Source organism: Pleurodeles waltl, chromosome 7 (genome assembly GCF_031143425.1).
Source record: "Pleurodeles waltl isolate 20211129_DDA chromosome 7, aPleWal1.hap1.20221129, whole genome shotgun sequence".
Classification (NCBI taxonomy): Eukaryota; Metazoa; Chordata; class Amphibia; order Caudata; family Salamandridae; genus Pleurodeles; species Pleurodeles waltl.
The window spans coordinates 948,752,111-948,779,354 of record NC_090446.1 but is presented as its reverse complement, the minus strand read 5'-3'; the positions used below and the strand labels follow the sequence as shown (position 1 = coordinate 948,779,354).

At 48.3% G+C, this 27,244-nt stretch overlaps 1 protein-coding gene across 1 annotated transcript in view; it reads left to right on the top strand.

The window, feature by feature from the left end:
* Window positions 1-27,244, top strand: part of DNAH17 (dynein axonemal heavy chain 17) — a 7,556,186-nt gene that overhangs the window by 3,541,876 nt on the left and 3,987,066 nt on the right. Inside the window, exon 29 of the mRNA XM_069201738.1 lies at window positions 14,216-14,348. Within this exon, the coding sequence (XP_069057839.1) occupies window positions 14,216-14,348 (133 nt within the window). The remainder of the gene's footprint in view (window positions 1-14,215; window positions 14,349-27,244) is intronic.

Below are 27,244 nucleotides of genomic sequence, written 5' to 3'. Positions count from 1 at the left end.
GAGATTAGTGATTCCTCAGGAGTACAGAAAGTTCCTCCTAACACTGGCACATGACATTCCCCTAGCTGGGCACCTGGGTCAAATGAAAACTTGGGACAGATTGGTTCCATTGTTTCATTGGCCTAGGATGTCTGAGGACACAAAGGAATTTTGTAAGTCCTGTGAAACCTGTCAAGCCAGTGGCAAAACAGGTGGCACTCCAAAGGCACCCCTTATCCCACTGCCTGTGGTTGGGGTTCCCTTTGAAAGGGTAGTGGTTGACATAGTTGGCCCCCTTGACCCTCCTACTGCTTCAGGCAATAGGTTTATCTTGGTGGTAGTGGACCATGCCACAAGATATCCTGAAGCTATTCCTTTAAGGACCACTACAGCACCTGCAGTGGCAAAGGCCCTCCTGGGAATATTTTCCAGGGTGGGCTTCCCAAAGGAAGTGGTATCAGACAGGGGAAGCAATTTCATGTCTGCATACTTAAAGGCCATGTGGAAGGAGTGTGGTGTAACGTACAAGTTCACAACACCCTATCATCCACAAACTAATGGACTGGTGGAGAGATTTAATAAAACTCTCAAAGGCATGATTATGGGTCTCCCTGAAAAACTCCGCAGGAGATGGGATATCCTTCTACCATGCCTCCTTTTTGCCTACAGGGAGGTACCCCAGAAAGGAGTGGGCTTCAGCCCCTTTGAACTTCTTTTTGGACACCCTGTTAGGGGTCCACTCACACTTGTAAAGGAGGGTTGGGAACAACCTTTAAAAGCTCCTAAGCAGGATATTGTGGATTATGTACTTGGCCTCAGATCAAGGATGGCTGAGTACATGAAAAAGGCCAGTAAAAACCTTCAGGCCAGCCAAGAGCTCCAGAAGCAATGGCATGATCAGAAGGCTGTTTTGGTTCAGTACCAACCAGGGCAGAAAGTGTGGGTCTTGGAGCCTGTGGCCCCAAGAGCACTCCAAGATAAATGGAGTGGACCCCACACAATTGTTGAAAAGAAGGGTGAAGTCACCTACTTGGTTGACTTAGGCACTGCCAGGAGTCCCCTTAGGGTGCTCCATGTCAACCGCCTGAAACCCTACTATGACAGGGCTGATCTCACCCTGCTCATGGCAACTGATGAGGGACAGGAAGAAGACAGTGATCCTCTACCTGATCTCTTCTCTTCCACAGAACAAGATGCTCTTGTGGAAGGTGTAGTTTTGGCTGATTGTCTTACTGCTGAGCAGAAAGACAATTGCATAAATCTCCTAGGACAATTTTCAGAACTCTTCTCTACTGTGCCAGGCACCACTTCTTGGTGTGAGCACACTATAGATACTGGAGACAGTTTACCTGTCAAAAGTAAGATCTATAGGCAGCCTGACCATGTCAGGGACTGCATAAAGCAAGAAGTTCAGAAAATGTTGGAACTAGGAGTGGTTGAGCACTCTGACAGTCCATGGGCTTCTCCTGTGGTACTGGTACCAAAACCCAATTCTAAAGATGGAAAGAAGGAAATGAGGTTTTGTGTAGACTATAGAGGTCTCAACTTGGTAACCAAAACGGATGCTCACCCTATACCCAGGGCAGATGAGCTCATAGATACACTGGCATCTGCCAAGTATCTAAGCACTTTTGATTTGACTGCAGGGTATTGGCAGATCAAATTGTCAGAAGATGCTAAACCTAAGACTGCATTTTCGACCATTGGAGGACATTACCAGTTTACTGTAATGCCCTTTGGTTTCAAAAATGCACCTGCCACTTTTCAGAGGTTGGTGAACACAGTCCTGCAAGGGCTGGAAGCTTTCAGTGCAGCATATTTGGACGATATAGCTGTCTTTAGCTCCAGCTGGGATGATCACCTGGTCCACCTATGGAAAGTTTTGGAGGCTCTGCAAAAGGCAGGCCTCACTATCAAGGCTTCAAAGTGCCAGATAGGGCAGGGTAAGGTGGTTTATCTGGGACACCTTGTTGGTGGGGAACAGATTGCACCACTTCAGGGGAAAATCCAAACTATTATTGATTGGGTTCCCCCTACCACTCAGACTCAGGTGAGAGCCTTCCTAGGCCTCACTGGGTATTACAGGAGGTTCATTAAGAACTATGGCTCCATTGCAGCCCCTCTTAATGACCTCACATCCAAGAAAATGCCTAAAAAGGTATTATGGACAGCAAGCTGTCAGAAAGCTTTTGAGGAGCTGAAGCAGGCCATGTGCTCTGCACCTGTCCTGAAAAGCCCTTGTTACTCTAAAAAATTCTATGTCCAAACTGATGCATCTGAATTAGGAGTAGGGGCAGTCCTATCACAACTTAATTCTGAGGGCCAGGATCAACCTGTTGCTTTTATTAGTAGGAGGTTGACCCCTAGAGAAAATCGTTGGTCTGCCATTGAGAGGGAGGCCTTTGCTGTGGTCTGGGCTCTGAAGAAGTTGAGGCCATACCTGTTTGGCACTCACTTCATTGTTCAGACAGACCACAAACCTCTACTTTGGCTAAAACAAATGAAAGGTGAAAATCCTAAATTGTTGAGGTGGTCCATATCCCTACAGGGAATGGACTATACAGTGGAACATAGACCTGGGAGTAGCCACTCCAATGCAGATGGACTCTCCAGATATTTCCACTTAGACAATGAAGACTCATCAGGTCATGGCTAGTCTTATTGTCCTTCGTTTGGGGGGGGGGTTGTGTAGGAAAGTACCATCTTGCCTGGCATGTTACCCCCATTTTTCACTGTATATATGTTGTTTTAGTTGTATGTGTCACTGGGACCCTGGTAACCCAGGGCCCCAGTGCTCATAAGTGTGCCTGAATGTGTTACCTGTGTAGTGACTAACTGTCTCACTGAGGCTCTGCTAATCAGAACCTCAGTGGTTATGCTCTCTCATTTCTTTCCAAATTGTCACTAACAGGCTAGTGACCATTTTTTACCAATTTACATTGGCTTACTGGAACACCCTTATAATTCCCTAGTATATGGTACTGAGGTACCCAGGGTATTGGGGTTCCAGGAGATCCCTATGGGCTGCAGCATTTCTTTTGCCACCCATAGGGAGCTCTGACAATTCTTACACAGGCCTGCCACTGCAGCCTGAGTGAAATAACGTCCACGTTATTTCACAGCCATTTTACACTGCACTTAAGTAACTTATAAGTCACCTATATGTCTAACCTTTACCTGGTAAAGGTTAGGTGCAAAGTTACTTAGTGTGTGGGCACCCTGGCACTAGCCAAGGTGCCCCCACATTGTTCAGAGCCAATTCACTGAACTTTGTGAGTGCGGGGACACCATTACACGCGTGCACTACATATAGGTCACTACCTGAATGTAGCTTCACCATGGTAACTCCGAATATGGCCATGTAACATGTCTATGATCATGGAATTGCCCCCTCTATGCCATCCTGGCATAGTTGGCACAATCCCATGATCCCAGTGGTCTGTAGCACAGACCCTGGTACTGCCAAACTGCCCTTCCTGGGGTTTCACTGCAGCTGCTGCTGCCAACCCCTCAGACAGGCATCTGCCCTCCTGGGGTCCAGCCAGGCCTGGCCCAGGATGGCAGAACAAAGAACTTCCTCTGAGAGAGGGTGTGACACCCTCTCCCTTTGGAAAATGGTGTGAAGGCAGGGGAGGAGTAGCCTCCCCCAGCCTCTGGAAATGCTTTGTTGGGCACAGAGGTGCCCAATTCTGCATAAGCCTGTCTACACCGGTTCAGGGACCCCTTAGCCCCTGCTCTGGCGCGAAACTGGACAAAGGAAAGGGGAGTGACCACTCCCCTGACCTGCACCTCCCCTGGGAGGTGTCCAGAGCTCCTCCAGTGTGCTCCAGACCTCTGCCATCTTGGAAACAGAGGTGCTGCTGGCACACTGGACTGCTCTGAGTGGCCAGTGCCACCAGGTGACGTCAGAGACTCCTGCTGATAGGCTCCTGCAGGTGTTAGTAGCCTATCCTCTCTCCTAGGTAGCCAAACCCTCTTTTCTGGCTATTTAGGGTCTCTGTCTCTGGGGAAATTTTAGATAACGAATGCATGAGCTCAGCCGAGTTCCTCTGCATCTCTCTCTTCACCTTCTGATAAGGAAACGACCGCTGACCGCGCTGGAAGCCTGCAAACCTGCAACATAGTAGCAAAGACGACTACTGCAACTCTGTAACGCTGATCCTGCCGCCTTCTCGACTGTTTTCCTGCTTGTGCATGCTGTGGGGGTAGTCTGCCTCCTCTCTGCACCAGAAGCTCCCAAGAAATCTCCCGTGGGTCGACGGAATCTTCCCCCTGCAACCGCAGGCACCAAAAAGCTGCATTACCGGTCCCTTGGGTCTCCTCTCAGCACGACGAGCGAGGTCCCTCGAATCCAGCGACTCTGTCCAAGTGACCCCTACAGTCCAGTGACTCTTCAGCCCAAGTTTGGTGGAGGTAAGTCCTTGCCTCACCTCGCTGGGCTGCATTGCTGGGAACCGCGACTTTGCAGCTACTCCGGCCCCTGTGCACTTCCGGCGGAAATCCTTTGTGCACAGCTGAGCCTGGGTCCACGGCACTCTAACCTGCATTGCACGACTTTCTAAGTTGGTCTCCGGCGACGTGGGACTCCTTTGTGCAACTTCGGCGAGCACCATTTCACGCATCCTCGTAGTGCCTGTTTCTGGCACTTCTCCGGGTGCTACCTGCTTCAGTGAGGGCTCTTTGTCTTGCTCGACGTCCCTTCTCTCTTCAGGTCCAATTTGCGACCTCCTGGTCCCTCCTGGGCCCCAGCAGCGTTCAAAAACGCCAAACGCACGATTTACGTCTAGCAAGGCTTGTTGGCGTTCTTCCGGCGGGAAAACACTTTTGCACGACTCTCCAAGTCGAGAGGGATCGGTCCACCAAAGGGGAAGTCTCTAGCCCTTTTCGTTCCTGCAGAAACCTCAGCTTCTTCTGTCCAGTCGAAGCTTCTTTGCACCCGCAGCTGGCATTTCCTGGGCATCTGCCCATCTCCGACTTGCTTGTGACTTTTGGACTTGGTCCCCTTGTTCCACAGGTACCCTAGATTGGAAATCCACAGTTGTTGCATTGCTGGTTTGTGTCTTTCCTGCATTATTCCTCTAACACGACTACTTTGTCCTTAGGGGAACTTTGGTGCACTTTGCACTCACTTTTCAGGGTCTTGGGGAGGGTTATTTTTCTAACTCTTACTATTTTCTAATAGTCCCAGCGACCCTCTACAAGGTCACATAGGTTTGGGGTCCATTCGTGGTTCGCATTCCACTTTTGGAGTATATAGTTTGTGTTGCCCCTATCCCTATGTTTCCCCATTGCATCCTATTGTAACTATACATTGTTTGCACTGTTTTCTAAGACTATACTGCATATTTTTGCTATTGTGTATATATATCTTGTGTATATTTCCTATCCTCTCACTGAGGGTACTATCTAAGATACTTTGGCATATTGTCATAAAAATAAAGTACCTTTATTTTTAGTATAACTGTGTATTGTGTTTTCTTATGATATTGTGCATATGACACTAAGTGGTACTGTAGTAGCTTCACACGTCTCCTAGTTCAGCCTAAGCTGCTCTGCTAAGCTACCATTATCTATCAGCCTAAGCTGCTAGACACCCTATACACTAATAAGGGATAACTGGGCCTGGTGCAAGGTGCAAGTACCCTTTGGGACTCACTACAAGCCAGTCCAGCCTCCTACAGCATCCTATTGTATTCTACAGTGTTTGCACTACTTTTCTAACTGTTTACTTACCTGATTTTGGTTTGTGTGTAATATTTTGTGTATTTTACTTACCTCCTAAGGGAGTGTATCCTCTGAGATATTTTTGGCACATTGTCACTAAAATAAAGTACCTTTATTTTTAGTAACTCTGAGTATTGTGTTTCTTATGATATAGTGCTATATGATATAAGTGGTATAGTAGGAGCTTTGCATGTCTCCTATTTCAGCCTAAGCTGCTCTGCTATAGCTACCTCTAGCAGCCTAAGCTGCTAGAACACTACTAATCTACTAATAAGGGATAACTGGACCTGGCACAAGGTGTAAGTACCATCAGGTACCCACTATAAGTCAGGCCAGCCTCCTACAAGTGGGACCTGAAGTTCCTTTGGGCGCAGCATCTGGGGAACCTCTCCGACAAGGTCCAATTCTCAGAAGGGTCTGTGAAAGACCTGCAGTGGTGGTTAACGAATCAGGATTGGGTCAAGGACAGATCCCTCTCCTTTCCCCAACCAGATCTTACTATTTTGACAGATGCGCCACTTCTGGGATGGCATGGCCACATGGGAGAGGCAGAGATCAGAGGTATCTGGTGTCCGGCGGAAACCGGTCTCCATATCAATCATCTGGAGCTCCGAACGATTCGACTAGCATTAAAAGCATTTCTTCCCTCTCCAAGGGGAAAGCAGTGCAGGTGTTCACAGAAACACCACTGCCATGTGGTATTGCAACAAACAAGGCGGAGTGGGGTTGTGGACTCTTTGTCAAGAGGCCCTTCATCTCTGGACTTGCCAGGAACATCAGGGCATTTCCCTGGTGGTTCAACACCTGGCAGGCTCCTTGAATGGCAAAGCAGACGAACTCAGCCGACGATGCATGGTCGACCACGAATGGCGTCTCCATCCGGAGGTGGCGCAAGGTCTCTTCCTGCAGTGGGGAGAACCTTGGTTAGACTTGTTCGCCTCCGTAGAGAACGCACAATGTCATCTGTTTCGCGCATTGGAGTTTCCAAGGCGGCACTCGCTCAGCGATGCTTTTCGTCGCAAGTGGAAGTCAGGCCTCCTGTACGCCTTGCCACCAATACCACTTCTGCCTAGAGTTCTGAAGAAGATCAGGCAAGACTGGGCCCAAGTAATACTGGTGGCTCTGGACTGGGCACGGAGTCTGGTATCCCGAGCTTTTGAACACAGCCATAGTTCCTCCGATCAGACTACCTCTTCAGGAGGATCTTCTGTCGCAGGGGAAGGTCGTCCACCTGAACCTGTCAACTATGCGATTTCTTTCGTGGAGATTGAGCGGCTACAGTTGACGTCTTTCAACATGCCACCCAAAGTCTGTGTCGTTATCTTGGCAGCCAGGCGTCCCTCAACCAAGACTGTATACGCCTGTCAATGAAAGAAATTTATGGCATGGTGCATCGACAATTCTGCCGATCCTCTATCTGCTCCTCTCGCTCAAGTTCTTCTCTTATACTTTCCCTTGCCCAGCAGGGTTCTACCTTGGGTACTCTTAAGGGATATTTCCCTGCTATCTCTGCCTTCTTAAGGTTACCTGATCAGCCTTCCTTATTTAAATCCCCAATAGTTGGGAGGTTTCTTAGAGGCCTCACACATCTTTTTCCTCCTATCCCATTCATCATGCCCCAATGGGATCTCAACCTGGTCTTAACCTACCTTATGTGTACCCTGTTTGAACCACTTCACAACTGTCCCCTAAGGCTCTTAACTATAAAGACTGTCTTTCTAGTTGCCATTACTTTTGCCCACAGAGTTAGTGAACTCAAGGCTCTATCATCTAAGTCATCTTTTCTTGCCATACACCCTGACAAAGTGGTGCTTCGCACAAGGGCTTCTTTTCTACCCAAGGTAGTGACACCCTTCCATGTCGAACAGTCCATCACATTGCCTGCTTTTTATGCACCCCCACATCCCTCTCATGTAGAGGAGAAACTCCTCCGTCTGGCCCCAAAAAGAGCATTGGCGTTCTATCTTGATCGTACCAAAGACTTCCGGGTGGACTATCAACTCTTTGTGGGATATGTGGGTGCAAAGAAGGGGAAGGCAGTGCACAAGAGGACCATTTCACAATGGGTACTCTTATGCATCAAAATGTGCCACGCTCTGGCTAAAAAGCAATCTCCTGAAGGTTTGCAAGCTCACTCCACCAGAGCTACTGCTGCTAACACAGCGCTAGCACGGGGCTTTCCTGTCCTGGATATTTGTCAGGCAGCAATGTGGGCATCTCTGTACACTTTTACCAAGCACTACTGCCTGGACAATCAGGTCGAAGGGACGGCTACTTTGGCTGTTCGGTCCTACAGGACTTTTGGTGTGATCTTAGTTCGCAGGCCCTACACCGGGGATGATATTGCTCATGTATCTATTCAAAGGTAGGGAATCTGCAACTAGAAATCTCTATCAGATGTACAAGTTACTTACCTTTGGTAACAAAATATCTCATAGAGACATATTCTAGTTGCAGATTCCTTACCGACCCGCCCATCCTCCCCGCACTACGAACTGATTTCTAGGGACAGGAACTTTCCTGTAAGAAGGGGCCTAGTTTTGGCGCACCACTCTCAGTGTTCTTCATGGCTCTGCGCTACTGGCGTGGAAAGTTGTGAAAAGAAACCGACGTCAGTGCGCCGGGGTGGCACCTATATACGACTGAGAAATCATCACAGCAAGCACAACGCCAACGACGCCTGCAGAGTCGACCGACGCCACCTGACGGCACTCAGAGGTACTGCTAGAAGGAAAATTCTCTGGATCCAGTCTTACGCCTAGGGAAATTTAAAGGTAAGGACTCTGCAACTAGAATATATCTCTACCAGATATTTTGTTACCGAAGGTAAGTAACTTGTACTTTAATGTGCATTCCCTCTGAGCCACTTCATTCTTGTCCTCTTAGGCTCCTCACCCAGAAAACTGCTTTTCTGGTGGCAGTTATAGCTGCCTGAAAGATCAGTGAGCTACAAGCAATGTCCTCTCATCCTCCCTACATCTCTTTTCGTGACAAGCTGATCCAGTGAACTCAAGCATCTTTCTTGCTGAAGGTAGTCACCCTGTTCCATATAGGCCAGTCCATCACTTTGCTTACCTTTTACACTGTGCTTCATCTCTCTAAGGAAGACAAGAGATTACACTGGCTGAACCCAAAAAGGGAATTGTTGTACCTTTACCACTGTAGGAAAGTACCATCTTGCCTGGCATGTTACCCCCATTTTTCACTGTATATATGTTGTTTTAGTTGTATGTGTCACTGGGACCCTGCCAGCCAGGGCCCCAGTGCTCATATGTGTGCCTGAATGTGTTACCTGTGTTATGACTAACTGTCTCACTGAGGCTCTGCTATCCAGAACCTCAGTGGTTATGCTCTCTCATTTCTTTCAAATTGTCACTAACAGGCTAGTGACCAATTTTACCAATTTACATTGGCATACTGGAACACCCTTATAATTCCCTAGTATATGGTACTGAGGTACCCAGGGTATTGGGGTTCCAGGAGATCCCTAAGGGCTGCAGCATTTCTTTTGCCACCCATAGGGAGCTCTGACAATTCTTACACAGGCCTGCCACTGCAGCCTGAGTGAAATAACGCCCACGTTATTTCACAGCCATTTTACACTGCACTTAAGTAACTTATAAGTCACCTATATGTCTAACCTTTACCTGGTAAAGGTTGGGTGCTAAGTTACTTAGTGTGTGGGCACCCTGGCACTAGCCAAGGTGCCCCCACATTGTTCAGGGCCAATTCCCCGGACTTTGTGAGTGCGGGGACCCCATTACACGCGTGCACTACATATAGGTCACTACCTATATGTAGCTTCACAATGGTAACTCCGAATATGGCCATGTAACATGTCTATGATCATGGAATTGCCCCCTCTATGCCATCCTGGCATAGTTGGCACAATCCCACGATCCCACGGGTCTCTAGCATTGACCCTGGTACTGCCAAACTGCCTTTCCTGGGGTTTCACTGCAGCTGCTGCTGCTGCCAACCCCTCAGACAGGTTTCTGCCCTCCTGGGGTCCAGCCAGGCTTGGCCCAGGATGGCAGAACAAAGGACTTCCTCATGGAGAGGGTGTTACACCCTCTCCCTTTGGAAAATGGTGTGAAGGCAGGGGAGGAGTAGCCTCCCCCAGCCTCTGGAAATGCTTTCATGGGCACACATGGTGCCCATTTCTGCATAAGCCAGTCTACACCGGTTCAGGGACCCCTCAGCCCTGCTCTGGCGCAAAAGTGGACAAAGGAAAGGGGAGTGACCACTCCCCTGACCTGCACCTCCCCTGGGAGGTGCCCAGAGCTCCTCCAGTGTGCTCCAGACCTCTGCCATCTTGGAAACAGAGGTGCTGCTGGCACACTGGACTGCTCTGAGTGGCCAGCAGGTGACGTCAGAGACTCCTTCTGATAGGCTCCTTCAGGTGTTACTAGCCTATCTTATCTCCTAAGTAGCCAAACCCTCTTTTCTGGCTATTTAGGGTCTCTGCTTTGGGGATTTCCTTAGATAACGAATGCAAGAGCTCATCCGAGTTCCTCTGCATCTCTCTCTTCACTTTCTGCCAAGGAATCGACTGCTGACCGCGCTGGAAGCCTGCAAAACTGCAACAAAGTAGCGAAGACGACTACTGCAACTCTGTAACGCTGATCCTGCCGCCTTCTTGACTGTTTTCCTGGTGGTGCATGCTGTGGGGGTAGTCTGCCTCCTCTCTGCACTAGAAGCTCCGAAGAAATCTCCCGTGGGTCGACGGAATCGTCCCCCTGCTACTGCAGGCACCAAAGAACTGCATTACCGGTCGCCTGGGTCTCCTCTCAGCATGACGAGCGAGGTCCCTTGAATCCAGCAACTCTGTCAAAGTGACTCCCACAGTCCAGTGACTCTTCAGTCCAAGTTTGGTGGAGGTAAGTCCTTGCCTCCCCACGCCAGACTGCATTGCTGGGAACTGCGACTTTTGCAGCTACTCCGGCCTCTGTGCACTTCCGGTGGAAATCCTTTGTGCACAGCCAAGCCTGAGTCCACGTCACTCTAACCTGCATTGCACGACTTTCTAAGTTGTCCTCTGGCGGCGTGGGACTCCTTTGTGCAACTTTGGGTGAGCACCGTTTCACTCCTCTTTGTAGTGCCTGTTCCAGCACTTCTGCGGGTGCTGCCTGCTTTTGAGAGGGCTCCTTGTCTTGCTGGGCGCCCCATCTGTCCCCTGACGCAATTGGTGACATCCTGGTCTATCCTGGGCCACAGCAGCATCCAAAAATCCTAACTGCACGACTTGCAGCTAGCAAGGCTTGTTTGCGGTCTTTCTTCAGGAAAACACTTCTGCACAACTCTTCTCAACGTGGGACATCCATCCTCCAAAGGGGAAGTTCCTAGCCCTTGTCGTTCCTGCAGAATCCTCAGCTTCTACGTCCTAGTAGCATCTTCTTTGCACCCACAGCTGGCATTTCCTGGGCATCTGCCCATCTCTGACTTGCTTGTGACTTTTGGACTTGGTCCCCTTGTTCCACAGGTGCCCTCATTTGGAAATCCATCGTTGTTGCATTGCTGGTTTGTGTCTTTCCTGCAGAATACCCCTCTCACGACTTCTGTGCTCTTTGGGGAACTTTAGTGCACTTTGCAATCACTTTTCAGGGTCTTGGGGTGGGCTATTTTTCTAACCCTCACTGTTTTCTTACAGTCCCAGCGACCCTCTACAAGGTCACATAGGTTTGGGGTCCATTCGTGATTCGCATTCCACTTTTGGAGTATATGGTTTGTGTTGCCCCCAACCCTATGTGTCCCCATTGCATCCTATTGTAACTATACATTGTTTGCACTGTTTTCTAATACTATACTGCATATTTTTGGTATTGTATACATATATCTTGTGTATATTTGCTATCCTCATACTGAGGGTACTCACTGAGATACTTTTGGCATATTGTCATAAAAATAAAGTACCTTTATTTTTAGTATAACTGTGTATTGTGTTTTCTTATGATATTGTGCATATGACACTAGTGGTACTGTATGAGCTTCACTCGTCTCCTAGTTCAGCCTAAGCTGCTCTGCTAAGCTACCATTATCTATCAGCCTAAGCTGCTAGACACCCTATACACTAATAAGGGATACCTGGGCCTGTTGCAAGGTGTAAGTACCCCTTGGTACTCACTACAAGCCAGTCCAGCCTCCTACAACCACAAAAAACTTTTCCGGGTGAATGACTAACTCTGTGTGGGGTATATCAGGGCTAAGAAAGGGTACGCCATGCAGAAACGGACCATCTCCAGATGAATCATTCTCTGCATTAAAATTTGCTAAGCATTGGCCAAGAAGCAACCCACAGAGGGTTTGTATGCTTATTCTACCAGAGCAAAAGCTATGACCTCCGCATTAGCACACAGAGTTCCGGTCTTGAACATCTGCCAGGCAGCAGCATGGGCCTCGCTGCACACGTTCACCACACATTACTGGTTGTGCATTCAGGTCCATTGGGATGAGCATTTAGCCCGCTTGGTCCATCAGGACTTTCTGGTTTACATTATGTTTGCAGACCCACCTCAATGGCAATTATTGCTTGGGTACTAATTCTAAGGTAAGTAATCTGCAGCTAAAAGTCTCTATCAGATTAACAAATTACCTTCGGTAACACCTTATCTGATAGAGATTCAATCTAGCTGCATATTTCTTACCGACCCACCAATCCTCCCACTCTGTTAATAGATTTCTATGGTCAGTGCTGTTCTCCTTTCAGGGCCCTAGTTTTCCACACCGGTGGTCAGTGTTTTTTGTGGCTCTGTGCTCCTGTCGTGGAAAATGGCAAAACGAAATTGACGTCAGCATGCTGGGGTGCAACCTATATAGGCACTGCGCAGATCACTTCCAGTGTGGACAAAGATGCATGGAGCTGAACAATGCGACCTAACGGAGCACAGGTGTACTGCTCATGAAAAATGTCCAGATCCAGTCTGATGCCTGGGGATAGTTTTAAGGTAAGGAATCTGTGACTCCATAGGCCCTCATTACGCAGACTCGTGGTGGCGGTCAGACCGCCATGGTTGTGGCAGTCCAACTGCCACATTACCACCATGGCGGAGCCGCCATGGCCCGACCGCTGACACCGTCAGGTTTCTACCAGTCAACAGCCTGGTGGTCTCAGAGGTTGTAATCCACCAGGGTGGCGCTGCATGCAGTGCCTCCCTGGGGATTACGACTCCCCAATCCGCCAGACTTTTCATGGCAGTTGAACTGCCATGGAAAGGTTGGCGGAATGGGGGCATCTGGGGCTGGGGGCTCCTGCACTGCCCATGCACTTGGCATAGGCAGTGCAGGTGCCCATATGGACAGCCCCGTCACGGTTTCCACTGCCCTAATTACGTGCAGTGGAAAGCGCGGCGGGTGCTGCTGTACGCACCGCACCGCCACATTGCCGCCGGCTCGATTATGAGCCAGCGTCAATGTTAAGGCCCTGTTTCCCGCTGGGCTGTCCCGCCGGCCCAGCGGGAAACTTGAAATAGTGCTGGTGGTGTTCTGGTCGCACTGGCAGTCGGATGGCGGTACGAGTTTGGCGGTCGTCCTCTGCCACCCGCAAAACCCGTAATGAGAGTCATAGGGGGTTATTCTAACTTTGGAGGAGTGTTAATCCGTCCCAAAAGTGACGGTAAAGTGACGGATATACCACCAGCCGTATTACGAGTTCCATAGGATATAATGGACTCGTAATACGGCTGGTGGTAAATCCGTCACTTTTCCGTCACTTTTGGGACGGATTAACACCTCCTCCAAAGTTAGAATAACCCCCATAGTCTCTACCAGATGAGGTGTTACCAAAGGTAATAACTTGTTCATTAGAGTTACTGAAAAAGTTTACGTAAAAATAAAACTGCTCCATAATTATATATTTTTGTGTAGCATACATGTGCAACCTGAACAGGACATTCTTGCGAACACCACCGTTAAAGAGTAAGCCTTGACTGTTAGATCCTGTGCCCTTTGAAAATCATAGCCTCAAAAGGAGGCTCCTGGCATTTTTAGTGGGCTTGCATTAGTATCTAGTTTCTAAATTTCCAGGAAGAGCAGCAATCAATTCGTGCTGCTAGAAATACCTAGCCACCCTTGCTTGAGTTATGCCTTTCCTGGAAGATGGCCTGATTTTTGTTTGTACCAAAGAGCCCTAAAGGTTTTTCTGGTCCAATGGAAGTCCTCATGGATTAGCTTAACTGTTTCTAATCGATAGGCACAGAGGATGATTTCATTTCGAGTAGGTATTGGGAATTGTGAGTTAGTGAATAGTATGGTGGAGTATGTTTTAACCAATGGTGCAAAACTGAGATAATGGAGGTGGTAGTAGAGGACGGGGCAAAGATGACATGGGTGTTCTGTTGGGTTCAGAAATAGGTTATGTATGAAAATCTGACAAATGTCAATCTAAGGGTCATACTGAAATGTCTGTAAATCTATGAATGATATAAATGCTGAAGAACTGTAAAGGCAGCTAAGTGGCTTGTTCAGTTCTTAATACATACCCGATGTCACATCTGTCTCTGTTCTTCCACTACAGGTATTAAAGTGCCTGAACAAAACGTATCAGAACATGAAGAGAAAGCCTGTTGCTGTAGACTTAGATCCTAAAGCTGTGACATGTGATGAATTGTTTGGGATTATTAACCCTTCTACAAGAGAATGGAAAGATGGTGAGTGAAGGTTTTTTCTTTCAATTCTTTTATGGTAAATTATTTAGTATGATAAGGTGTGCGTTTCACTGAGTATATTTTTATATCAACTTTGGACAGTTAATTTACTCTTCTATGTAAGAAAAAAAAATGCTTGAAGGGCAATTTGCTTGACGTTTTAGTAGGGTAAATACATTGAATTCACCAATAACTAGTTAACACATTCAAGACTCTCAAAACAGAATGCCTGAAGTAAGAATGAATGTGGCACAAATCCCAAACTCAGCTTGTAAGAAGCTGACCTGGTGTGCGGTGGACACCTATGGTGTTTACACCTTATACCAGGTCCAGGCAGCACCTATTACTTAGTGGGACAGTGTCAAGGAAGCCAGGGTCCTCTAGTCTTAGCTGTGGTGAGCAGCCAAAACTTATCAAGGAGGAGTGTAAAGCCCTTGCAATACCACAGCAGTCACACAGCAACGTATCACACATGAAAGGAACCACACAAAAATAAAGGTACTTTATTACAGTAGCAATGAATTAGATTACTTATAGGCAGTCCCCCAACTGGAGGTAAGTACACTATATCTATCTATCTATCTATCTATCTATCTATCTATCTATCTATCTATCTATCTATCTATATATATATATATATAGATATAGATATATAGATATATATATAGAGAGAGAGAGAGTTATTATTAGGAATTAGCATATAGAAACAACAAGCATTGGCAAGAAATAGCAGAAAATAGCTAGGGCCCTAAAGGGGTTGGCAAACTATATACTAAAACAGTGGAATGCGAAGTGAAGTTCCCCACCCAAGGATGTGGAATAGTTAGAAGGGACTAACAATTGAACTTGGAAAAGGAAGATTGCAAGACAAGCACCAGTCCAGTGGAACTGAAGGGTGGATTCCGGAAGAAGAGGACCTGCAAAAGAAGGGGACAGAGTCCAGTCCACGCAGGAGTGTCTAGGTGGGCAGGAGCCATTACCCACCCTTCTGTGGATGAAGATCTGGGTCAACGGGTGTAGGAAAGTACCATCTTGCCTGGCATGTTACCTCCATATTTCACTGTATATATGTTGTTTTAGTGTATGTGTCACTGGGACCCTGCCAGCCAGGGCCTCAGTGCTCATAAGTGTGCCCTGTATGTGTTCCCTGTGTGATGACTAACTGTGTCACTGAGGCTCTGCTAACCAGAACCTCAGTGGTTATGCTCTCTCTGCTTTCCAAATTGTCACTAACAGGCTAGTGACCAATTTCACCAATTCACATTGGCATACTGGAACACCCTTATAATTCCCAAGTATATGGTACTGAGGTAACCAGGGGATTGGGGTTCCAGGAGATCCCTATGGGCTGCAGCATTTCTTTTGCCACCCATAGGGAGCTCTGACAATTCCTACACAGGCCTGCCACTGCAGCCTGAGTGAAATAACGTCCACGTTATTTCACAGCCATTTACCACTGCACCTAAGTAACTTATAAGTCACCTATATGTCTAACCTTCCCCTGATGAAGGTTGGGTGCTAAGTTACTTAGTGTGTGGGCACCCTGGCACTAGCCAAGGTGCCCCCACATTGTTCAGGGCAAATTCCCTGGACTTTGTGAGTGCGGGGACACCATTACACGCGTGCACTATACATAGGTCACTACCTATGTATAGCGTCACAATGGTAACTCCGAACATGGCCATGTAACATGTCTAAGATCAAGGAATTGTCACCCCAATGCCATTCTGGCATTGGGGAGCCAATTCCATGATCCCCTGAGTCTCTAGCACAGACCCGGGTACTGCCAAACTGCCATTCCCGGGGTTTCACTGCAGCTGCTGCTGCTGCCATCCCCTCAGACAGGTTTCTGCCCTCCTGGGGTCCAGCCAGGCGTGGCCCAGGAAGGCAGAACAAAGGACTTCCTCAGAGAGAGGGTGTTACACCCTCTCCCTTTGGAAATATGTGTCAGGGCTGGGGAGGAGTAGCCTCCCCCAGCCTCTGGAAATGCTTTGATGGGCACAGATGGTGCCCATCCCTGCATAAGCCAGTCTACACCAGTTCAGGGATCCCCCAGCCCTGCTCTGGCGCAAAACTGGACAAAGGAAAGGGGAGTGACCACTCCCCTGACCTGCACCTCCCAGGGGAGGTGCCCAGAGCTCCTCCAGTGTGCTCCAGACCTCTGCCATCTTGGAAACAGAGGTGCTGCTGGCACACTGGACTGCTCTGAGTGGCCAGTGCCAGCAGGTGACGTCAGAGACTCCTTCTGATAGGCTCTTACCTGTGTTGCTAGCCTATCCTCCTTCCTAGGTAGCCAAACCTCCTTTTCTGGCTATTTAGGGTCTCTGCTTTGGGGGAATTCTTCAGATAACGAATGCAAGAGCTCATCAGAGTTCCTCTGCATCTCTCTCTTCACCTTCTGCAAAAGGATCGACCGCTGACTGCTCAGGACGCCTGCAAAACCGCAACAAAGTAGCAAAGACGACTACTGCAACCTTGTATCGCTGATCCTGCCACATTCTCGCCTGTTTCCTGGTGGTGCATGCCCTGGGGGAAGCCTGCCTCCTTTCTGCACCAGGAGCGCTTAGAAATCTCCCGTGGGACGACGGAATCCTCCCCCTGCAACCGCAGGCAACAAAAGACTGCATCACCGGTCCTCTGGGTCCCCTCTCAGCAGAACGAGCGTGGTCCCTGGAACTCAGCAACTCTGTCCAAGTGACTCCCACAGTCCAGTGACTCTTCAGTCCAAGTTTGGTGGAGGTAAGTCCTTGCCTCCCCACGCTAGACTGCATTTCTGGGTACCACGTGATTTGCAGCCGCTCCGGCTCCTGTGCACTCTTCCAGGATTTCCTTCGTGCACAGTCAAGCCTGGGTCCCCGACACTCTAACCTGCAGTGCACAACCTTCTGAGTTGTCCTCCGGCGTCGTGGGACTCCCTTTTGTGTCTTCGGGTGAGCTCCGGTTCACTCCTCTTCCAAGAGCCTGTTCTGGTACTTCTGCGGGTGCTGCCTGCTTCTGTGAGGACTCCCTGACTTGCTGGGCGCCCCTTCTGTCTCCTCATCCAAGTGGCAACATCCTGGTCCCTCCTGGCCCACAGCAGCATCCAAAAACCCTATCCGCAACCCTTGCAGCTAGCAAGGCGTGATTGCAGTCTTTCTGCGTGGGAACACCTCTGCAAGCTTCTTCACGACGTGGGACATCCATCCTCCAAAGGGGAAGTTCCTAGTCCTCTTCGTTCTTGCAGAATCCACTGATTCTACCATCCGGTGGCAGCTTCTTTGCACCCTCAGCTGGCATTTCCTGGGAATCTTCCCACTCTCGACATTGTCTTGACTCTTGGACTTGGTCCCCTTGTTCCACAGGTACTCAGGTCCGGAAATCCACTTTGGTTGCATTGCTGGTGTTGGTCTTCCTTGCAGAATTCCCCTATTACGACTTCTGTGCTCTCTGGGGAATATAGGTGCACTTTACACCTACTTTTCAGGGTCTTGGGGTGGGCTATTTTTCTAACCCTCACTGTTTTCTTACAGTGCCAGCGACCCTCTACAAGCTCACATAGTTTTAGGGTCCATTCGTGATTCGCATTCCACTTTTGGAGTGTATGGTTTGTGTTGCCCCTATACCTATGTGCTCCTATTGCAATCTACTGTAACTTTACACTGCTTGCATTACTTCCTTTTGCTATTACTGCATATTTTTTGGTATTGTGTACATATATCTTGTGTATATTTGGCATCCTCATACTGAGGGTACTCACTGAGATACTTTTGGCATATTGTCATAAAAATAAAGTACCTTTATTTTTAGTATATCTGTGTATTGTGTTTTCTTATGATATTGTGCATATGACACCAGTGGTATAGTAGGAGCTTTGCATGTCTCCTAGTTCAGCCTAAGCTGCTCTGCTATAGCTACCTTCTATCAGCCTAAGCTGCTAGAAACACCTCTTCTACACTAATAAGGGATAACTGGACCTGGTACAGAGTGTAAGTACCCCTTGGTACCCACTACAAGCCAGGCCAGCCTCCTACATTGGTTGTGCAGCGGTGGGATAAGTACTTGTAACTACTTGCCACTTTGTCATTGTGTACTTTTTATGAGAGAATAATATACAAAACAAGTTCAGTGTATGTACACCTAACCAAAAAGTTTTGCTTTTCTTCTCTTACACTATCTGCTAAGTGCTGAAAAGTACTCCTAAACTTTCAAAACGTTTCTAAAAAGTTGAAAAAGTTTTTTTTCTGTTTCCTTAAAAAATCCTGAAACTTTTTCTCTCTTTTATCTGTCCCTAAACCCTTTCTATCATGTCTGATGTAGGAACTTCTCTTAATCTGGTCAGCTCAGCTTATGACCACCTTAACTGGAAGGGTTTGAGGAGTCTCTGCATTGATAGAGGTTTAGTGGTGGTAAAGAACCCCTCTAGAGAATTATTGTCTAACATGCTTATTGAAAATGATAAGGCCTTAGCTGGCACTTCAATTGAGAAGTTAGGAGATAGCTTACACTCTGACTCAGGGGAGCCCCCAGTAAGAGTGTTAGAGGGTGCCCTTCCTAACCTGCCCCTTAGCAGACCACCTAGCATAGCTGGTAGTAATGTAAGCTTACATCACAGAAGGGATGATTTTATTCCTGCAGGCCAGGTTGCTAGAGTGCCAACTGTTAGGGACAGGTCTCCCTCTGTTCATTCACATCATTCTTCTGTGTCAAAGCATTCCCAACCCACCCACCCTGATGACAGACTGTTAGAAAGGGAACTCAATAGATTGAGAGTGGAAGAGTCCAGGCTGAAGCTTAAACAGCAACAGCTGGCTCTAGACAGGGAATCTCTAGACTTAGAAAAAGAGAGAGACGGAGGTTGGGGTTTGGACCTCGTGGTGGCAGCAGCAGTATTCCTGATAGTAATCATGTGAAAAAGCATGATTCTAGGAATCTGCATAAGATAGTTCCCCCTTACAAGGAGGGGGATGCCATTAATAAGTGGTTTGCTGCACTTGAGAGGGCCTGTATGGTGCAGGGGGTCCCTCAAAGGCAGTGGGCCTCTATCCTATGGCTATCTTTCAGTGGAAAGGGTAGGGATAGGCTCCTTACTGTTAAGGAAAGTGATGCCAATAATTGTACAGTTTTGTAGAATGCACTCTTGGATGGATTTGGCTTAACCACTGAACAACACAGGATTAAGTTCAGAGAAACCAGAAAAGAGTCCTAACAAGACTGGGTAGACTTTGTTGACTATTCGGTGAAGGCCTTGGAGGGGTGGTTACATGGCAGTAAAGTTTCTGACTATGAAAGCCTGTATAATCTGATCCTGAGAGAGCATATTCTGAATAACTATGTGTATGATTTGTTACACCAATATCTAGTGGACTCAGATCTTACCTCTCCCCAAGAATTGGGAAAGAAGGCAGACAAAAGGGTCAGAACAAGAGTGAACAGAAAAGTTCATACAGGGGGTGACAAGGATGGCAAGAAGAAGGATGGTAAGTCTTCAGACAAGGGTGGGGACAAATCTAAAAATGAGTCTTCATCAGGCCCACAAAAACACTCTGGTGGGGGTGGTGGGCCCAAATCCTCTTCAAATCAAAACAAAGAAAAGAAACCACGGTGCTATTTATATAAAATAAAAGGCCATTGGACAACAGATCCCAGTTGTCCAAAGAAAAGCACCAAGCCTCCTACCACTACAACCCCTACTGCTACACCTAGTGTCCCTACTAATAGCAGTGGTGGTGGGAGCAAACCTACTAATAGCCAATCCAAGGGAGTAGCTGGGCTCACTTTTGGTAACTTAGTTGGGGTTGGTCTGATTAGGGAGACCACAGAGGCTGTGTTAGTCTCTGAGGGGGCTATTGATTTAGCCACCTTGGTTGCTTGTCCCCTTAACATGGATAAGTACAAGCAACTACCCCTAATAAATGGTGTTGAGGTTCAGGCCTACAGGGACACTGGAGCCAGTGTGACTATGGTCATAGAGAAACTGGTCCACCCTGAACAACACCGACTTGGTCACCACTACCAAGTAACCGATGCTCACAACAACACACTTAGCCACCCCATGGCTGTTGTAAATCTCAACTGGGGGGGGGTTACTGGTCCAAAGAAAGTTGTGGTAGCTTCAGATTTACCTGTAGACTATCTATTAGGGAATGATTTGGAGACATCAGCTTGGTCAGATGTGGAGTTGGAGGCCCATGCAGCAATGCTCGGCATCCCATGGCATATTTTTGCTTTAACAAGGGCTCAGGCCAAAAAGCAAAAAGGACAGGGTGACTTGGATCCTGGAACAATGGACCAAGTGCTCCCTAAAGCTAGGGCTAGGAGAAGTAAAGCACTTCCTACTATCCCTCCCTCTACAGTGAATTCTACTTCTGAGGAAGAAGAATTTCCACCCTGTGCAGAACCTACACCAGAGGAGCTGGAAGCAGACACTGCTGAGCTTTTGGGTGAAGGGGGGCCTGCCAGGGAGGAGCTGAGTGTGGCACAGCATACCTGTCCCACACTAGAGGGTCTAAGACAGCAAGCTGTCAAACAGGCTAATGGGGATGTCAGTGACTCTCACAGAGTTTACTGGGAGGACAACCTCTTGTACACTGAAGCAAGGGATCCTAAACCTGGAACTGCCAGGAGGTTAGTGATTCCTCAGGAGTACAGAAAGTTCCTCCTAACTCTAGCCCACGACATTCCCCTAGCTGGGCATCTGGGACAAATGAAAACTTGGGACAGGCTTGTTCCCTTGTTTCATTGGCCTAGAATGTCTGAGGACACAAAATAATTTTGTAAGTCCTGTGAAACCTGTCAAGCCAGTGGCAAGACAGGTGGCACCCCAAAGGCACCCCTTATTCCACTGCCTGTGGTTGGGGTTCCCTTTGAAAGGGTAGGGGTTGACATAGTTGGCCCCCTTGACCCTCCTACTGCTTCAGGTAATAGGTTTATCTTTGTGGTAGTGGACCATGCCACAAGATATCCTGAAGCAATTCCTTTAAGGACCACTACAGCACCTGCAGTGGCAAAGGCCCTCCTGGGAATATTTTCCAGGGTGGGCTTCCCAAAGGAAGTAGTATCAGACAGGGGAAGCAATTTCATGTCTGCTTACTTAAAGGCCATGTGGAAGGAGTGTGGTGTGACTTACAAGTTCACTACACCCTATCATCCACAAACAAATGGACTGGTGGAGAGATTTAACAAAACTCTCAAAGGCATGATTATGGGACTCCCTGAAAAACTCCGCAGGAGATGGGATATCCTTTTACCATGCCTCCTTTTTGCCTACAGGGAGGTACCCCAAAAAGGAGTGGGCTTCAGCCCCTTTGAACTCCTCTTTGGACACCCTGTTAGGGGTCCACTAACACTTGTCAAGGAGGGTTGGGAACAACCTTTAAAAGCTCCAAAGCAAGATATTGTGGATTATGTACTTGGCCTCAAATCAAGGATGGCTGAGTATATGAAAAAGGCCAGTAAAAACCTTCAGGCCAGCCAAGAGCTCCAGAAGCAATGGCATGATCAGAAGGCTGTTTTGGTTCAGTACCAACCAGGGCAGAAAGTGTGGGTCTTGGAGCCTGTGGCCCCAAGAGCACTCCAAGATAAATGGAGTGGTCCCCACATAATTGTTGAAAAGAAGGGTGAAGTCACCTACTTAGTTGACTTAGGCACTGCCAGGAGTCCCCTTACGGTGCTCCATGTCAATCGCCTGAAACCCTACTATGACAGGGCTGATCTCACCCTGCTCATGGCAACTGATGAGGGACAGGAAGAAGACAGTGATCCTCTACCTGATCTCTTCTCTTCCACAGAACAAGATGCTCTAGTGGAAGGTGTAGTTTTGGCTGATTGTCTTAGTGCTGAGCAGAAAGACCATTGCATAAATCTCCTGGGTCAGTTTTCTGAACTCTTCTCTACTGTGCCAGGTACCACTTCTTGGTGTGAGCACACTATAGATACTGGAGACAGCTTGCCTGTCAAAAGTAAGATCTATAGGCAGCCTGACCATGTCAGAGACTGCATAAAGCAAGAGGTGCAGAAAATGTTAGAACTGGGAGTGGTTGAGCACTCTGACAGTCCATGGGCTTCTCCTGTGGTACTTGTACCAAAACCTCATTCCAAGGATGGAAAGAAGGAAATGCGGTTTTGTGTAGACTACAGAGGTCTCAACCAGGTAACCAAAACTGATGCTCACCCTATACCCAGGGCAGATGAGCTCATAGACACACTGGCATCTGCCAAGTATCTAAGCACTTTTGATTTGACTGCAGGGTATTGGCAGATCAAATTATCAGAAGATGCTAAACCTAAAACTGCATTTTCAAACATTGGAGGCCAATACCAATTCACAGTAATGCCTTTTGGATTGAAAAATGCACCTGCCACTTTTCAGAGGTTGGTGAACACAGTCCTGCAAGGGCTGGAAGCTTTTAGTGCAGCATATCTGGACGATATAGCTGTCTTTAGCTCCAGTTGGGATGATCACCTGGTCCACCTATAGAAAGTTTTAGAGGCCCTGCAAAAGGCAGGCCTCACTATCAAGGCTTCCAAGTGCCAGATAGGGCAGGGGAAAGTGGTTTATCTGGGACACCTTGTTGGTGGGGAACAGATTGCACCACTTCAGGGGGAAATCCAAACTATTATAGATTGGGTTCCCCCTACTACTCAAACTCAGGTGAGAGCCTTCCTAGGCCTCACTGGGTATTACAGGAGGTTCATTAAGAAGTATGGCTCCATTGCAGCCCCTCTTAATGACCTCACATCCAAAAAGATGCCTAAAAAGGTATTGTGGACAGCTAGCTGTCAGAAAGCTTTTGTGGAGCTGAAGCAGGCCATGTGCTCTGCACCTGTCCTGAAAAGCCCTTGTTACTCTAAAAAATTCTATGTCCAAACTGATGCATCTGAATTAGGAGTAGGGGCAGTCCTATCACAACTTAATTCTGAGGGCCAGGATCAACCTGTTGCTTTTATTAGTAGGAGGTTGACCCCTAGAGAAAAGCGGTGGTCTGCCATTGAGAGGGAGGCCTTTGCTGTGGTCTGGGCACTGAAGAAGTTGAGGCCATACTTGTTTGGCACTCACTTCATTGTTCAGACATACCACAAACCTCTACTTTGGCTAAAACAAATGAAAGGTGAAAATCCTAAATTATTGAGGTGGTCCATATCCCTACTGGGAATGGACTATACAGTGGAACATAGACCTGGGAGTAGCCACTCCAATGCAGATGGACTCTCCAGATATTTCCACTTAGACAATGAAGACTCATCAGGTCATGGCTAGTCCTATTGTCCTTCGTTTGGGAGGGGTTGTGTAGGAAAGTACCATCTTGCCTGGCATGTTACCCCCAATTTTCACTGGATATATGTTGTTTTAGTTGTATGTGTCACCGGGACCCTGCTAGTCAGGGCCCCAGTGCTCATAAGTGTGCCTGAATGTGTTACCTGTGTGATGACTAACTGTCTCACTGAGGCTCTGCTAATCAGAACCTCAGTGGTTATGCTCTCTCATTTCTTTCAAATTGTCACTAACAGGCTAGTGACCAAGTTTACCAATTTACATTGGCTTACTGGAACACCCTTATAATTCCCTAGTATATGGTACTGAGGTACCCAGGGTATTGGGGTTCCAGGAGATCCCTATGGGCTGCAGCATTTCTTTTGCCACCCATAGGGAGCTCTGACAATTCTTACACAGGCCTGCCACTGCAGCCTGAGTGAAAAAACGTCCACGTTATTTCACAGCCATTTTACACTGCACTTAAGTAACTTATAAGTCACCTATATGTCTAACCTTTACCTGGTAAAGGTTGGGTGCTAAGTTACTTAGTGTGAGGGCACCCTGGCACTAGCCAAGGTGCCCCCACATTGTTCAGGGCCAATTCCCCGGACTTTGTGAGTGCGGGGACACCATTACACGCGTGCACTACATATAGGTCACTACCTATATGTAGCTTCACAATGGTAACTCCGAATATGGCCATGTAACATGTCTATGATCATGGAATTGCCCCCTCTATACCATCCTGGCATAGTTGGCACAATCCCATGATCCCAGTGGTCTGTAGCACAGACCCTGGTACTGCCTAACTGCCTTTCCCGGGGTTTCACTGCAGCTGCTGATGCTGCCAACCCCTCAGACAGGCTTCTGCCCTCCTGGGGTCCAGCCAGGCCTGGCCCAGGATGGCAGAACAAAGGACTTCCTCTGAGAGAGGGTGTTACACCCTCTCCCTTTGGAAAATGGTGTGAAGGCAGGGGAGGAGTAGCCTCCCCCAGCCTCTGGAAATGCTTTCATGGGCACAGATGGTGCCCATTTCTGCATAAGCCAGTCTACACCGGTTCAGGGACCCCTTAGCCCTGCTCTGGCGCGAAACTGGACAAAGGGAAGGGGAGTGACCACTCCCCTGACCTGTACCTCCCCTGGGAGGTGCCCAGAGCTCCTCCAGTGTGCTCCAGACCTCTGCCATCTTGGAAACAGAGGTGGTGCTGGCACACTGGACTGCTCTGAGTGGCCAGTGCCATCAGGTGACGTCAGAGACTCCTTCTGATAGGCTCCTTCAGGTGTTGCTAGCCTATCCTCTCTCCTAGGTAGCCAAACCCTCTATTCTGGCTATTTAGGGTCTCTGTCTCTTGGGATTCCTTAGATAACGAATGCAAGAGCTCATCCGAGTTCCTCTACATCTCTCTCTTCACCTTCTGCCAAGGAATCGACTGGTGACCGCGCTGGAAGCCTGCAAAACTGCAACAAAGTAACGAAGACGACTACTACAACTCTGTAACGCTGACCCTGCCGCCTTCTCAACTGTTTTCCTGGTGGTGCATGCTGTGGGGGTAGTCTGCCTCCTCTCTGCACTAGAAGCTCTGAAGAAATCTCCTGTGGGTCGACGGAATCGTCCCCCTGCAACCTCAGGCACCAAAGAACTGCATCACCGGTAACCTGGGTCTCCTCTCAGCACAACGAGCGAGGTCCCTTGAATCCAGCAACTCTGTCCAAGTGACTCCCACAGTCCAGTGACTCTTCAGTCCAAGTTTGGTGGAGGTAAGTCCTTGCCTCCCCACGCCAGACTGCATTGCTGGGAACCGTGACTTTTGCAGCTACTCCGGCCTCCGTGCACTTTCGGCGGAAATCCTTTGTGCACAGTCCAGCCTGGGTCCACGGCACTCTAACCTGCATTGCACGACCTCCTAAGTTGTTCTCCGGCGACGTGGGACTCCTGTGTGCGACTTCGGGTGAGCACCGTTTCACGCATCCTCGTAGTTCCTGTTTCTGGCACTTCTGCGGGTGCTGCCTGCTGCTGAGAGGGCTCCTTGTCCTGCTCGTTGCCCCCTCTGTCCCCTGACGCAATTGGCGACATCCTGGTCCCTCCTGGGCTACAGCAGCATCCAAAAACACTTACCGCATGATTTGCAGCTAGCAAGGCTTGTTGGCGGTCTTTCAGCGGGAAAACACTTTTGCACGACTCTCCACGGCGTGTGGGATCCGTCCTCCAAAGGGGAAGTCTCTAGCCCTTGTCGTTCCTGCAGAAACCTAAGCTTCTACTGTCCAGTAGCAGCTTCTTTGCACCCACAGCTGGCATTTCCTGGGCATCTGCCCATCTCCGACTTGCTTGTGACTTTTGGACTTGGTCCCCTTGTTCCACAGGTACCCTTGCCTGGAAATCCATCGTTGTTGCATTGTTGGTTTGTGTCTTTCCTGCAGAATTCCCCTATCACGACTTCTTTGTCCTTTGGGGAACTTTAGTGCACTTTGCACTCACTTTTCAGGGTCTTGGGGTGGGCTATTTTTCTAACCCTTACTATTTTCTAATAGTCCCAGCGACCCTCTACAAGGTCACATAGGTTTGGAGTCCATTCGTGGTTCGCATTCCACTTTTGGAGTATATGGTTTGTGTTGCCCCTATCTCTATGTGCCCCCATTGCATCCTATTGTAACTATACATTGTTTGCACTGTTTTCTAATACTATTACTGCATATTTTGGTATTGTGTACATATATCTTGTGTATATCTGCTATCCTCATACTGAGGGTACTCACTGAGATACTTTTGGCATATTGTCATAAAAATAAAGTACCTTTATTTTTAGTATATCTGTGTATTGTGTTTTCTTATGATATTGTGCATATGACACTAAGTGGTACTGTAGGAGCATCACTCGTCTCCTAGTTCAGCCTAAGCTGCTCTGCTAAGCTACCATTATCTATCAGCCTATGCTGCTAGTCACCCTATACACTAATAAGGGATAACTGGGCCTGGTGCAAGGTGCAAGTACCCCTAGGTACTCACTACAAGCCAGTCCAGCCTCCTACACTCTCCCCTTTGAAATAGGAGTTAAGGGCTGGGGAGGAGTAGCCTCCCCCAGCCTCTGGAAAAGCTTTGAAGGGCACAGATGGTGCCCCCCTTGCATAAGCCGGTCTACACTGGTTCAGGGAACCACCAGTCCCTGCTCTGGCGCGAAACTGGACAAAGGAAAGGAGAATTACCACTCCCCTGTCCATCACGACCCCAGGGGTGGTGCCCAGACCTCCTCCAGTGTGTCCCAGACCTCTGCCATCTTGAATCCAGAGGTGTGAGGACACAATGGAGGCCTCTGAGTGGCCAGTGCCAGCAGGTGTCGTCAGAGACCCCTCCTGATAGGTACTTACCTGACTAGGTGGCCAATCCTCCTCTGAGGGCTATTTAGGGTGTCTCCTGTGGGCTTTTGCTCAGATAACGATGTCCAAGAATTCACCAGAGTTCCTCTGCATCTCTCTCTTTGACTTCTGCCAAGGATCGACCGCTGACTGCTCCAGGACACCTGCAAAACTGCAACACAGTAGCAAGAAGACTACCAGCGACATTGTAGCGCCTAATCCTGCCGGCTTTCTCAACTGTTTCCTGGTGGTGCATGCTCTGGGGGCTGTCTGCCTTCACCCTGCACTGGAAGCCAAGGAGAAATCTCCTGTGGGT